This window comes from Prionailurus bengalensis, chromosome B3 (genome assembly GCF_016509475.1).
Source record: "Prionailurus bengalensis isolate Pbe53 chromosome B3, Fcat_Pben_1.1_paternal_pri, whole genome shotgun sequence".
Classification (NCBI taxonomy): Eukaryota; Metazoa; Chordata; class Mammalia; order Carnivora; family Felidae; genus Prionailurus; species Prionailurus bengalensis.
Window position 1 is genome coordinate 122823948 of NC_057355.1, and position 15218 is coordinate 122839165.

Here is a 15218-nt window from a genome sequence, read left to right on the forward strand (position 1 = left end):
AAAAAATACAAATAAAAAATAAAATGGTTTAAATGGGAACAGCTTTAAATAAGATAATTCCAGAACAGTCATATATAGCTGAAATAAGCATGAAATGAGTCATAATTCAATTAAGATTGTTTACCACACATTTTACTTCTTTATCCAAAATGGTAGGAAAAGCAAGCTGTATCGTTTGTCAGCTACTCACTGCTACAGGAGAACAAGCTGCAATATATACTGTCTAAACAGCTAATAATTTAGCTTTTAGAAGTGAAATAATTTATATTAACACGGCTTTCCTAGGGAAGCGGCTTACTTAAGTGTGTCAGATTATATAGTTTCTTTTGGTTGCTTCCAAAAGCCAGACGTACCCAAATATACTAATGTAAAAGACTTCTTGTTTTATTCTATATTTTAAAGAACATCAGTATAATTTTCTAATTCCTTAATGCCCAACATGTGGCAAACACAATGTAATCACATGATTCCTAATGTGAATTGTGATAATCAGGGTACAACCATTGTGGAAGGGAAAAAAATCCTGATTCCTGAGGTCTCTTCTCTTACTGGGAGGGAGAGCCTCTGGAGACCACTGGCTGCTGTTTTTTGGTTAGGGAGATGCCAAATGAATCACAGTATAGAAGGGTAAGGTGGTCCTGGAGAGCAGTACTGGTTGAGAGCTGCTGACTAAATGGAGTTTCCTTGAGTTGCACAGCAGTCAGATCAAACCAGGGGAAAGGCCTGGAGTGAAAAAAAATACTGTTACTTTTTAACGTCTGTTCAGTACATCTGATTTGGCTGTTAAACAGAACAGGAAATAAGGTACTTTATTTTTATATCAAACTAATTAAAATTCATAGTTAAACATTCAGCTAGAACTATTCACTATGTGGATTTAATTGTACTTATGATTTTTGTACTTATGTACATTTTTCTAAGTGTGCAGGAATTCATAATTAATTAAAGAATGATTATAATAATGACACTGATGTTCTTTTCAGTATATTTCCCTTGAATTTAGAAATAGAATATGTAAGAGGATCATGGACATTAGGAATACAAAAGATCTCATTTCTTTTTAGCTGTTCTCTTCAACAGGGGTGCCTGGGTGGTTCAGTCGGTTAAGCGGCTTACTTTGGCTCAGGTCATGATCTCATGGTCGGTGAGTTTGAGCCCTGCCTCGGGCTCTGTGCTGACAGCTCAGAGCCTGGAGCCTGCTTCGGATTCTGTGTCTCCTTCTCTCTCTCTCTCTCTCTCTCTCTCTCTCTCTCTCTCTCTCTCTGCCCCTCCCCCACCTGCACTCTGTCTCAAAAATAAATACTTAAAAAAAAAATTTTTTTAAGATATCTTCTTCAATAAATGGGGTGCCTGGGTGGCTCAGTTGTTAAGCGTCCAACTTCAGCTCAGGTCATGATCTCACGGGTTCATGATCGGGGTCTGTGCTGACAGCTTGGAGCCTGAAGCCTGCTTCAGATTCTGTGTCTCCCTCTCTCTCTGCCCCTCCCCAGCTGACACTCTGTCTCTATCAAAAATTAATAAAAAGCATTAAAATAAAAAAAGATATCCTCTTCAACTTATTAAGGTATATAGATCAACACATGTATAGGGACTTTCAAGTCTTTTTTTTTATGTATAAGTTCCCCGTCCTCTTTTTTTTCCTTGCAGTTTTTTTGTTGAAGAAATTAGGTTGTTTATCCTCTAAAATTTCCCATATTCTAGATTTTGCTGATAATATCTCATGGTCATTTAACATTTTCCTGTCTCTTGTATTTATATCTATACTTGATCAAATTCTGGGGTTTTTTGTAAGAGTATTTCATCTGTATCTATTTTTATCCAGAAATACATTGTCTCTCTTTCTGCAGTGTTAAGACTGATTAATGGATTCAGTCTGATCTATTCATTATAAAGCTCCCCCATCAACTTTTCACCTATAGTTGCCTAGATTATTTCATTAGAGTTTACAAAATGATGATATTCTACCACTCCTTCATTTAAGAAGGAATCTTTCAACTTTATAAATAGTGCCAGAAGCCAAGAGCAAACATCCTACTCAGTAATTTAACATTAAAAACATAGCCTATTTTCAAGTTCATTTGTCCCAGCAAATATTGAGAGTAGTTACCTCTTGAAAATGGGATTTAAGGGAGGTACTTTCACTTTCTGTTTGGTACATTTTAGTTGATATCCTATTTACTATAAACATTTGTTACTTTTCTAATTTTTAAAGTCATTTTTTAAAAATTCACATGAAAAATAAATGCATAAGGATTTTGGAAAATAATAGGGGTACCTGGGTGGCTTAGACAGTTGAGCGTCCAACTTCGGCTCAGGTCATGATCTCACAGTTCGTGAGTTTGAGCCCTGTGTCAGGCTCTGTGCTGACAGCTTAGAGCTTGAAGCCTGCTTCAAAGTCTGTGTTTCCCTCCCTCTCTCTGCCCCTCCCCTGTTCATTCTCTATCTCTCTCTAAATAAATAAACATTAAAAATTTTTTTGGAAAATAATAATGAAGAGGACTTGCCCTATCAGATACAAAAATATAGAAACACATTACAGCAATTAATCATAGCATGGGAGCTTTGGCATGGCAAAGGAAACAATCAGCAAAACTACAAGGCAGCCGACAGAATGGGAGAAGATATTTGCAAATGACCTATCAGATGAAGGGTTACTATCCAAAATCTATAAAGAACTTATCAAACTCAACACCCAAAAAATAAATAATCCAGTGAAGAAATGGGCAAAAGATATGAATAGACACTTTTCCAAAGAAGACATCCAGATGGCTAACAGACACATGAAAAAATGTTCAAAATCACTCATCATCAGGGAAATACAAGTTAAAACCACAATGAGATACTATCTCACACCTGTCAGAATGGCTAACATTAACAACTCAGGCAACAACAGATGTTGATGAGGATGCGGAGAAAGAGGAACCCTATTGCACTGCTGGTGGGAATGCAAACTGGGCCACTCTGGAAAACAGTATGGAGGTTCCTCAAAAAATTAAAAATAGAACTACCCTATGACCCAGCAATTGCACTACTAGGTATTTATCCAAAGGATATAGGTGTGCTGTTCTGAAGAGGCACATGGACCCCAATGTTTATAGCAGCACTATCAACAATAGCCAAAGTATGGAAGAGCCCAAATGTCCATCAACTGATGAATGGATAAAGAAGTACGTGTACACACACACACACACACACACACACACACACACACTGGAATATTACTTGGCAATCAAAAATGAAATCTTGCCATTTGCAACAACATGGATGAAACTAGAGGGTATTATGCTAAGTGAAATTAAAGAAAGACAAATATCATATGACTTCACTCATATGTGGAATTTAAGATACAAAATAGATGAACATAAGGGAAGGGAAGCAAAAATAATATAAAAACAAGAAGGGAGACAAAACATAAAAGACTTAAATTCAGAAAACAAACCAAGGGTTGCCAGAGGGGTTGTGGGTGGAGGGAAAGACTAAATGGGCAAGGGGCATTAAGGAGGGTACTTGTTGGAATGAACACTGGCTATTATAGGTAGGGGATGAATCACTGGATTCTATTCCTGAAATCATTATTGCACTATATGCGAACTTGGATGTAAATTAAAAATAAATAAAAATAAAGTTGATGACAAAAAAAAATCATAGCATAGGAATAGAAAATAGGCCCACAGTTCAGAATACAGTCCAGAAATATACCCATAAATATCCTGCATTTTATTAAATAATAAAAATCATATTTCAAATTGGTAGGAAAAGGAATGGCCACTCTATAAATAATGTAGGACAATTGGCTTTCCAAAATGAATAGAAGGTACTAAAAATCCAAAACTGCTTAAAGATTTAAATATTTTAAAAATAAAATACTAGAAGAAAATATAGAATATCTTAGGATGCAGATGGTCTTTATAAATATGATTTAAAACCCCAAAGCCATAAAGCAGTGATTTGACACTTTTGACTACAAAAATGAGAATCTCTGAGCAGCAAAAGGTACCAAAAAGAAAGAAAAATATGAAAATTATTTCCAATACACATAATGTATTCCTACTGAAAACCTTCTCTGAAACAATATATAAAAGCAAACAAAAGAGAAACGAATAGGCAAAGAATATATAATGAGAACGAGAGAGAACACAAGAGCAACAACTTGGAAGCTGGAAAAAATATGGACAAATAATAACACTGAGCTGAATCGAAGTCAGCAACAGGGAGAACCAAGACACAGTCCATTTACATCATAGAACCCACAAAAGACTCAAGATGTAGTGGGACCCAGTACATCAGAAGTGGAGATGAGATGGGACTCAAAATGGGATGATGGACTGAAAATCTTAAAAAAGAGAGAGACCCTCACAGCACACTACCCAATGCTGCACAGTTAGGAGACTGTCTCTCCTCCTCCCCAACAGAAGATTTATTCTCTAGAAGAGTTAAATAGAGGGTCATGGGGGGCACCTGGCTGGCTCAGTCGGTGGAGTGGGCAACTCTTGATCTCAGGGGTCATGAGTTTGAGACCCACATTGGGTGTGAAGATTACTTAAATATATAAGACTTTAAAAAAAAATAGGGAGTCTCTGGACAAGGAGACAATAGGCACTGTTGCGGGCAAGGATTTGCTGAATAGAAGGGATATAAAGTAAAAAAAATATAAGCAATAAGATGACCCCTCTTCTTATACACATGCATAGCTTTCTTTCCCCCAGTTGGGTCCCAAAGACATAAATCAATATTCAGCGTTTCCCAAGGAAATAGCTGACCAAATCACTCTGTAGTAATGACTACAGTAACAGAGTTTCCAATCAACTTTTTAGTAACCAGGACCTTAAATATGAGCAAAGCTCTCCATATACGTACTCGAATAAAGCTTCTCAAATCCATGATAGAAACCAAAACAAGTGATCAGTACAGATTCCTCACAGAAGAAAAAAAATTCATTTACATTCTCAAAGGGATAAGAGATGGTATTGCATAGTGAAATGACAACAGGATGCTACATAAAAAGGAATATTTTGAGACTTAAAAATTTTGAAAATATTCAGAATATACCAAAAATTAAAATATGCTCAAAATATGATAGCAAAAACAGTATAGTTGAAATCTCTCAGACAATATAAATAGACAAAGATATTAAAAATAGAAAAGATAGGGGCACCTGGGTGGCTCAGTCAGTTAAGCATCTGACACTTGACTTCAGCTCAGGTCATGATCTTGTGGTCGTGGGATCGAGCCCCATGTTGGGCTCCATACTAAGCATGGAACCTGCTTGAGATTCTCCCTCTTTGTCCCTCCCCATCTTCCTAAAAATAATAATAATAACAACAACAACAACAATAATAATAATAATAAATAATTTAAAAATAGGAAAGATAAAGAAAATCAGAGTTTCAGTCCAGGAGGTTCAACATTGGACTAAAGAGAAGAGACAAAACAGGAAAGGGGAGGAAATTATCAAAGACATAACTGGAGAAACGTAGAGAATTTGACACTCAGGTTAAAAAGGACTGCTGAATGTTCTGTTTCTTTTATGGGTACCAGTTACATGCATATTTCCTTTACAATAGTTCATTAAACTGCATTATTTAGGAATTAATGGAATATGCACTTTTCTGCATAAGTGTTATATTTCACAAAAAAATTTTTTTTTTTACTATCTTTTTTTTTTTTTTAATTTTTTTTTCAACGTTTATTTATTTTTGGGACAGAGAGAGACAGAGCATGGACGGGGGAGGGGCAGAGAGAGAGGGAGACACAGAATCGGAAACAGGCTCCAAGCTCCGAGCCATCAGACCAGAGCCTGACGCGGGGCTCGAACTCACGGACCACGAGATCATGACCTGGCTGAAGTCGGACGCTTAACCGACTGCGCCACCCAGGCGCCCCGCAAAATTTTTTTTAATTAAGGGGGAAAGGAGAAAGGCTCACCATGTGCCCAGCACAGTGAGTTAAAATAGACCTACATCAAAAATAAAATAAAATAAAATAAAATAAAATAAAATAAAATAAAATAAAATAAAATAAAATAGACCCAAATTCATCACCCATCATAAAATTTCAGGATACTGAGGTCAAAAGATCCTAAAAGCTTCCAGGGAGAAAAGGAACAGATTTCAAAAAAAGTTTGAATTCAAGAATTAGAATGGCATTGTACTTCTCAACAGCAACTCTGTCTGGGGCGCCTGGGTAGCTCAGTCAGTTAAGCATCCAACTTCAGCTCAGGTCATGATCTCACAGTTCGTGGGTTTGAGCCCCTTGTCAGGTTCTGTGCTGACAGCTCAGAGCCTGGAGCCTGCTTCAGATTCTATCTCTCTCTCTGCCCCTCTCCTACTCGCGCTCTGTCTCCCTCTCTCTCTCAAAAAATGAGTAAAAACATTTAAAAATTAAAAAAAAAAAAAACCCAGCAACTCTGTGAGACAATGAAGCAATGCCTTTAAAACTCTGAGGCAAAATTACTTCTAACTTAGAATTCTACACCTGGCTATGTTCTCATAAAATATTAGGTTAGAATAAAAACATTTTCAGACACAGTCTCTATAATTACATTGTTTTCAAAAGAAGCTACCGAAAGAAGATATGATCCACCACTATGAAAGAGTAAACCATACCAGAGGAAGAGGGATCCAGGAAAAAGAGATCCAATGTAAGAGAGAAAAAGGAATCCCAGGCTAAGGGTGAAGGGAAATCCCCAAACTAGAAGTGCTTCACTGGCCTTTGGTGATAAATTAGAATTCGAGAGATGGGAGACAATCAAGGATTACTTCCAGGCTTCTGTTTAAACAACTTGGCAAAAGAGCATGTAATTAGGTAAGAAACACCAGCAGAGCAGGTATGAGAGCAGGTATGCTTCTGGACATGTTGAGTTTGAGGGGAGATGGTGACTACAAACTTAACTTGGGTATAGAGTTGACTCTAGGCTAGAGAAAGAGTCATTTGCTGTCAGTGCAAAGATGGCAACCTAAGTCCCTGAACTGGAAATGATCACCCATGAACAAAGTGTAGAATGGCAATAAAGAAGGCCTAGGACAGAGCCCTGAAAACTCCCAGACATAAAGATGAGGCAAAAGAGGAGCTGGCAAAGGAGGGGCTAGAGAGACAGGAAGAAAATGAGAAGAACCTAAGGGTATCATGAAAGCCAAGAAAAGAGATTGCTTCAAGAAGGATTCAAGAGTTCCAGGTTCATTGGGGCGCCTGGGTGGCGCAGTCGGTTAAGCGTCCGACTTCAGCTCAAGTCACGATCTCGCGGTCCGTGAGTTCGAGCCCCGCGTCAGGCTCTGGGCTGATGGCTCAGAGCCTGGAGCCTGTTTCCAATTCTGTCTCCCTCTCTCTCTGCCCCTCCCCCGTTCATGCTCTGTCTCTCTCTGTCCCAAAAATAAATAAACATTAAAAAAAAAAATTTAAAAGAGTTCCAGGTTCAATAGTCAAGGAAGAGGAGGATTAAAAATTGCCAAATGAGGGGCACCTGGGTGGCTCAGTCAGTTGAACGTCCAACTTCAGCTCAGGTCATGGTCTTGCAGTTCATGAGTTTGAGCCCTATGTCGGGCTCTGTGCTAACAAACGGCTCAGAGCCTGGAGCCTGCTTCAGATTCTGTATCTCTCTCTCTCTCTCCCCCTCCCCTACTCATGCTCTGCTTCTCTCTGTCTCTCAAAAATAAATAAATGTTAAAAAAATAATAATAAATAAATTGTTGGGGCACCTGGGTGGCTCAGTTGGTTAAGCTTCCAACTTCAGCTCAGGTCATGATCTCACAGTTCGTGGGTTGGAGCCCCACATCAGGCTCTGTGCTGACAGCTCAGAGCCTGGACCCCGCTTCGGATTCTGTGTCTCTCTCTCCCTCTCTGCCCCTCCCCTGCTTGCTCTGTCTCTCTGTCTCTCTGTCTCTCTGTCTCTCTCTCTCAAAATAAATAAAAGTTTAAAAAAATACTTAAAAAAAATTGCCAAATGCATTTAGTGGCATGGAAGTCACTGGTAATAAGGGCAACAGTTTTTCCCTATTAGATTATCAAAGATTAAAAAGATTGATTCTTATAGCTATCAAGCTATGGAGAAATGGCACACTCATACACACTGGTGGAAATGTAAATAAGCACCACGTTTTTTAAAGATTTTTTTTTAAGTTTATTTATTTAGAGAGACAGAAAGTGTGTGCGTGCAGGCATGCAAGTAGGGGAGGGGCAGAGAGAGAATCCTAAGCAGCCTCCACGCTGTCAGTGCAGAGCCCAACATGGGGCTCAATCCCAACAACCTTAAGATCATGACCTGAGTCAAAATCAAGAGTCAGACACTTAACCGACTGAGCCACCCAGGTGCTCTAAGCACCACGTTTTTGATAAGCAATTTGGGAATACCTATCAAACATAAAGTGTATATACCCTCTAACCCAGAAATATTCTTCTAGAATATTCTAGATATTCATCCAACAGAAATATTGGTACAAGTGTGCAAGCTATGTATAAAAATGTTCATATGCAGACCCTTATTCAGATTTTGAGGCAGGGAGAAACTACATTACCATCAAGAATAAATAAGATGAATAAATTCAATGAAATAATATACCCAATGGATCCCTACGCATTGCTTATAAATAGAGTAGATATGATTGTACTGACGTAGAATGGCATCCACAACATATTAAATGAAAAATCAGCATATATAGTCCCCATGTTTCAAAAATGTACAGATATAGATATGCATACACATTATAATACCATGATAATATAAATATGTTTGTAAATACATAGATTAAAAGACAAAAATATGAAACTCACTGGAGGTAAAGTCTATGGAACGGTATTTGAGGAGCAAAGGAGAGCTTTCGCTTTTCCACTAGTTGGATTTTTCACAAGAATGTATTATTTTTATAAAATTTTAAAGATCACGTGAAAGGAAAAAGCATCTGCTAAGATGTGTGGGAGAAATTAGAATAGCCAGCTGTCTGGTGCCTTACCTTTTCTGAGATAGGTTCTTGGTATAGACTTGGTTGACAAAATCACCTAATTGAAATTTGGGGCAAGATGCTCCATCCTTCTCACAGTCTTCAAAGTGCACAGAGAGGAACAGTTCATTCAGATGTTGCAGCACTTGTAAGTGGGGCATGTCCTTTGCGGTGCAGATGTTTAGGATGGCGTAGAACACTCCCTCCAACCACTTGATATTGAGGATTATTCCCCCTACACATTAATGGGAAGGGAAATACCAGTCAGCACCACCAAAAAGGTTTGCTGGGAACACAGGACAAAGAACAGTCATCTTTTTTCCAAGACAGGTGGGTCATATGAACCTCAAGATAAGCAAACACTCTTCTTTCTGGGCCAAGAGCCCTGACTGTGCCCTTTATAACAAATCATGTATCAACCCCACCACAGGAGGACAGGTATGACTAATGTAGACATTGCTAATGGCAAAAGCATCTCTAGAAATCTCTGGAATGATCCTCCCAATAAGGAGAAGAAACTAAGGAAAAATGCAAGATTAGAGCAGGGAAATGCCATTTAATGCCAGACAGCACATCCTCCTGTTTAAATAGGCTCTCCCCTCTGGCTGTTTCTGGCTCAGCCTTAACAGGTCCAAATACTCAGACTTGTCTGCTTTCCTTTATGGAGGCTACTTTTTGTTACCAAAGCTGTTCCCATTCAAAACTAAACAGCTGAGAATGTATCCAGCTTGTACTCCCCCTACACACATAACCCAAGACATACAGACACACACACACACACACACACACACACACACACACACACACTGGGATTATAAAATAGTACCAGGCCGAGAGGAAGTAACTTTCAAAAGAGTGCCAAACACACAGCAAGCCTTTACCAGCAGAACTGTAGGGGCAGGTAGCCTGAAGGGTCGCAGGATCTTGGAGGGCAGCTGTGATCTCCTTATTGGCCCCCCAGATGTTGACAAAATCTTCAACACACTGATACTGAGGCCGCAAGATATTGGTGTGGTCCAGCAGGAGTTTCAACCTGAAAGGAAATCCCCCAAGACATGGAGTGCTGGGCTAGGACCATCATAAACCACCACAGGATCCATTGCATTGGATCATATCCAACCCCAACAACATCCTCCCCTGCACAACACCGCTCAGAGGCAAACATGGGTGGAGGCAGCACTGAGGGCACTGCTTATTAGTTGGACTCTTTCAACCACTAACACTTAGTGAATGTTGTCTCATGCCAAACACCAGGCTAGACAATAGGGGCACAAAAATACTATTTGACACATGCTGTGAATCATTTTTCATGTTGGTCACTGGTGGTTTCCCTTCCCATTAATGCACAAGGGGAACGCTAGTCAGCCTCAAGTAGTGGGAAGCAATGCGCCATTGCAGTTCTAAACATTTGCACATGAAAGAAAATGTTCCACCCACAAGTGCTGTTTGTGGAAAAGTGGGGAAGACACAATTAGAAAGGCTGGCTGGGTGTGGCAGGAGAAGCTGCTTCTACCTTATTACCGGGAATGACCAACTCCATGAGGTAGGGGGCTGGGGTGGCGGTGGGGGGTAGAAGCCAGATATGAGGGGATATGGTTCTGCCAGTTCCGTGCTCTCCCTAACAGGATACCTGGCTATTGGGATAGCAGCTGCGAAGCTGTACACAATGCAACCTTTTTCCAGGCGGGCTTGAATTTCCAGACAGATAGTAGGCAGCTGAGATGGCAGGCAGCAGAGGAATATCAAGTTGGCCCAGTTCACCAGATAAGGGTTATGGTAAAAGCACTGGATTCCCAGTTTCTGGAACTCATCTGGGAGGGATAAAGGAAGAAAGAAAGATCATAGTACAAATGAGTTTGAGCTAAACATCAACTATGGGGAGAGGATGACAATTAATTCATCTCAAGTCCTGTCAACACATAAATCAAAGAATTCCCCTCACATCTTCTAGAAGACACAGGTAATGCCCTAACCCCATTATCAAAGCAGCTAGCACCACTGCAACAGTGCTTGAGATTACAATTCATCCTTATCTTCTTTTAGACCTAATGCTAGAATTTTTCAGGTTTGTTTGTTTATTTTTGAGAAAGAAAAAATCTGGAAGAAGCCTTCTTGCTCTAATTTACTGAAGGCTTACCACATGCCAGATAGTGTACAAAGTACTCTACGTACATTGTAAGGGAATCCTCACAAGGACCTTTTGAGACAGAGATTGGTATTATTCCTATATTACAAATGAGGAAACTGAGGTTTCAAGAAATCATTTGGCTTGCCTAGAGTTACACAGCTAACTGGCTTGAGCTCTCAGGTAGGAATGGCTAAGAGAGTGGAAAAGTATAGGGCAGAGGCTGGAGGAGTCTGGAAAGATATACTTATGGTTTCAGTAAAGTAGACACAACTGACTGTTAACAAGATACTTTTAAATGTTGAGAGAAATGTGGTAGCTCATGTATTTTCAGTATATCGGTCACTGATAGTTAATCATTTGTACTTTTTCAATATGGATTTCAAAAGTAAAAATGTAAAATCACATAAGGCAGCATGTTTTAATTGTTATTGGAAAAAAGAATATTATAGACATTGGAGAGGTGAGTTTTTATTTTCACTACCAAGAGTACATGATACATGTGATGCTATTGTTATCTGGGCACTTGTAAACCTAGAAGATGGACAGGACAAAGAGGAAGTTTAAAAAATATACACAAGGGCACCTGGGTGGCTCAGTCAGTTGAGTGTCTGACTCTTGATTTCAGCTCAGCTCAGATCATGATGCCAGGGTCATGGGATTAAGCTCCGCATCAGGCTCCATGCTGAACATGGAGCCTGCTTGAGATTCTTTCTCTCTCTCTCTCTCTCTCTCTCTCTCTCTCTCTCTCTCTCCCTCTCTCCCTCCCTCCCTCCCTCCCTCCCCTGCTCATGCTCTAAAATAAAAAAAGAAAACATGCACAGCCATTCTTCTTTCATGTTTTGCTCTCAAAAGTGTACAGACTCTGATGCTAAGCATTTTGAGTTCCTGCTTCCTGACACAACATGCAGTGATATTCTAAAACTACAATTTCAGGGGCACCTGGGTGGCTCAGCATCTGACTCTTGATTTCAGCTCAGGTCATGATCTCATGGTTCATGGGGTTGAGCCCGGCATCGAGCTCTGCGCTGGTAGTGCAGAGCCTGTTTGGGATTGTCTCTCTCTCTCTCTCTCTCTCTCTCTCTCTCTCTCTGCATCTCCCCTGCTCATGCTCTTAAATTAATTAGTTAATTAATTTTAAAAACTGCAATTTTATTATTAAAAAATATAGTGCTTTCCAAGGAATATATGTACCTTATTGAAATATCACATATACTAGTCCTATTGATAAGATTTAAGAGATTTGTCTTGGGTGGTAAGATTTTTTTCAAGTTTCTTTAATACAGAAAGAATGCTTGCAAACTAATAAGAAAATAATTAGAAAAAAAATGTTCAGCATTCCACACAAAAGTTGAACAAAAAGAACTCAAAAAAGATGAAATAGCAATAAACCTATAAAAAATATTCAGTTCTTCTTGGGGAGTGTTATGCTAAGTGAAATAAGCCATACAGAGAAAGACAGATACCATATGGTTTCACTCTTATGTGGATCCTGAGAAACTTAACAGAAACCCATGGGGGAGGGGAAGGAAAAAGGAAAAAAAAAGAGGTTAGAGTGGGAGAGAGCCAAAGCATGAGAGACTCTTAAAAACTGAGAACAGGGGCGCCTGGGTGGCACAGTCGGTTAAGCGTCCGACTTCAGCCAGGTCACGATCTCGCGGTCCGTGAGTTCGAGCCCCGCGTCGGGCTCTGGGCTGATGGCTCGGAGCCTGGAGCCTGTTTCCAATTCTGTGTCTCCCTCTCTCTCTGCCCCTCCCCCGTTCATGCTCTGTCTCTCTCTGTCCCAAAAATAAATAAACGTTGAAAAAAAAAAAATTAAAAAAAAAAAACAAAAAACTGAGAACAGGGGCACCTGGGTGGCGCAGTCAGTTAAGCCTCCGACTTCAGCCAGGTCACAATCTCGCGGTCCGGGAGTTCAAGCCCCGTGTCGGGCTCTGGGCTGATGGCTCAGAGCCTGGAGCCTATTTCCGATTCTGTGTCTCCCTCTCTCTCTGCCCCTCCCCCGTTCATGCTCTGTCTCTCTCTGTGCCAAAAATAAATAAACATTGAAAAAAAAAATTTTTTTTTAATTAAAAAAAAATAAAAAATAAAAAAAAAAACTGAGAACAAACTGAGGGTTGATGGGGGATGGGAGGGAGGGGAAAGTGGGTGATGGGTATTGAGGGCACCTGTTGGGATGAGCACTGGGTGTTGTATGGAAACCAATTTGACAATAAACTTCATATATTGAAAAAAATATAAATAAATCATCTTTATAACCTGAAAAAAAAATTCAGTTCTTCTAGTGATCAATGAAGATTAAATGAGAAAAATTTTAGTCATATTTAAATGATTATTAAAAAAAAAAAAGGATTCCCAGAACTGACAAGAGTATAGTGAAATGGGTGTTCTTTTTTTAAAAAATATCATTTATTGTCAAATTGGCTTACATACAACACCCAGTGCTCATCCCAACAAGTGCCCTCCTCAATGCCCACCACCCACTTTAGTGAAATGGGTGTTCTTACACAATTCTGGTGAAAGCATACATCCCTTTTTGGAAGTCAATCTGAAAAACTATATTAGAAGTTTCTTTAAAAAACTAAACAACGTACCATACGATCTAGCCATTCACTTCCAGGAGTTTACCTATGAAAAAATGAAGCATTTGTCCACACTAATATCTGTACACAAATGTACATAGTAGCCTTATGTATAATAGCTAAAACCAGGAAACAACCTGGATGTCCACTACCAGCTGAACAGATAAACTATGGAATACTCATGCCATGAAGTACTACTCAGAAATAAAAAGAATATCAATATGTGAAACAACATGGGTATATCTCAAAATAATTATGCAGAGTGAAAGAAGTCAGAATGTAAAAGTACAAATTGTATGATTCCATTTATATAAAATTCTAGAAAATGCAAACTAATTGATGGTGACAGAATTCAGATCAGTGGTTTCATGGGGAGCTGCAAGGAGGTAGAGAGAGAAATTATAAGGAAAGTTTTGGGAGTGATGAATAAGTTCATTACCTTAATTGTGTTGATGGTTTCACAGGTGTACAAAGATGTGTCAAAACACAGATGTGTCAAAACATCAAATTGTACACTTTGAAAATGTGCAATTTATTATACACAAATTATATCTTAATAAAGATGTACTTATTCTCTGACCTATTAATTTTATTTTTTAAATTATGTGCAAGGAAATCCAACCAAATACAACATAAATTACCATACAGCCATATTTTGGGATACTAGATAGCCTTAAAATCATTATTTTGAAGAATGTTAAGTAATAGGAGAATATGCTTATGATAAATTAAGTGAAAAATGCAGAATGCAAACAACTTTGTACAGTATCAATTACTGATATAATCTGATATGAGCAGAGAAATATAGGAAGGAAATGGTAACCCTGGTAAGGGGATTATGGATAGTTATTATTTACTTCATTATAGAATATTCTAAATTTCCTATAATACACATAAAAGTATGTTATACTTTTATTACTGAAGTATAACTTATATACAGGGCACACACACATCTGAAGTATCTAGTCTTATCATTTTTGACAAATGCATACACCCATGTAACTCATACCTTTCTCAAGATATTGAACATTTTCATCTCCCCAAAAAGTTCCTTTGGGTCCCTCCTCTGTCAGTCTCCCCAGAAGCAACCACTCTTCTGACCTCTATCATCATAGACTAGTAAGTAAAATTATTATAAAACATTTTTTCAAATTTAGTAATTGTTATTTTTAAAAACACAAGGCCAAATGTTTGGAACTGGTTAATACCCACCAGACTCTAACTGGTCCAATGAGAAGATCTGAACTCTCTTTAGAAAACTTTTCTGTATCAAAGACTCAGAAAGCTATTTTATCACCAAGGGCACAGGGAGGAGAGATAGATATAAAACATTTACAGAGAGAAGAAAGTTTTCCTCTTTTTTTTTTCTTCCAGTAAAAAGCAAAAGATTTATTTGATCTGAAGAGAAACAGAAGCATGAGAAGAAAGTTGTTTTAAGGAACAAGTTAAAACCCATCTTTCTATGGGCCCCTGGCTGGGTCAGTTGGTGGAGCTTGAGACTCTTGATCTCAGGAATGTGAGTTCAAGTCCCACGTTGGGTGCAGAAGTTACTTAAAAATAAAACCTTTAACACACACA

At 38.8% G+C, this 15218-nt stretch overlaps 1 protein-coding gene across 1 annotated transcript in view; it reads right to left on the reverse strand.

The window, feature by feature from the left end:
* Positions 1-24: 24 nt before the first annotated feature.
* Positions 25-15218, reverse strand: part of NOXRED1 (NADP dependent oxidoreductase domain containing 1) — a 21545-nt gene continuing 6351 nt past the window's right edge. The window contains exons 4-7 of the mRNA XM_043556727.1: positions 10564-10744; positions 9815-9966; positions 8946-9168; positions 25-723 (exon numbers count right to left, since the gene is read on the reverse strand). Coding sequence (XP_043412662.1) covers positions 546-723; positions 8946-9168; positions 9815-9966; positions 10564-10744 — 734 coding nt within the window. The 3' untranslated portion in view covers positions 25-545. The remainder of the gene's footprint in view (positions 724-8945; positions 9169-9814; positions 9967-10563; positions 10745-15218) is intronic.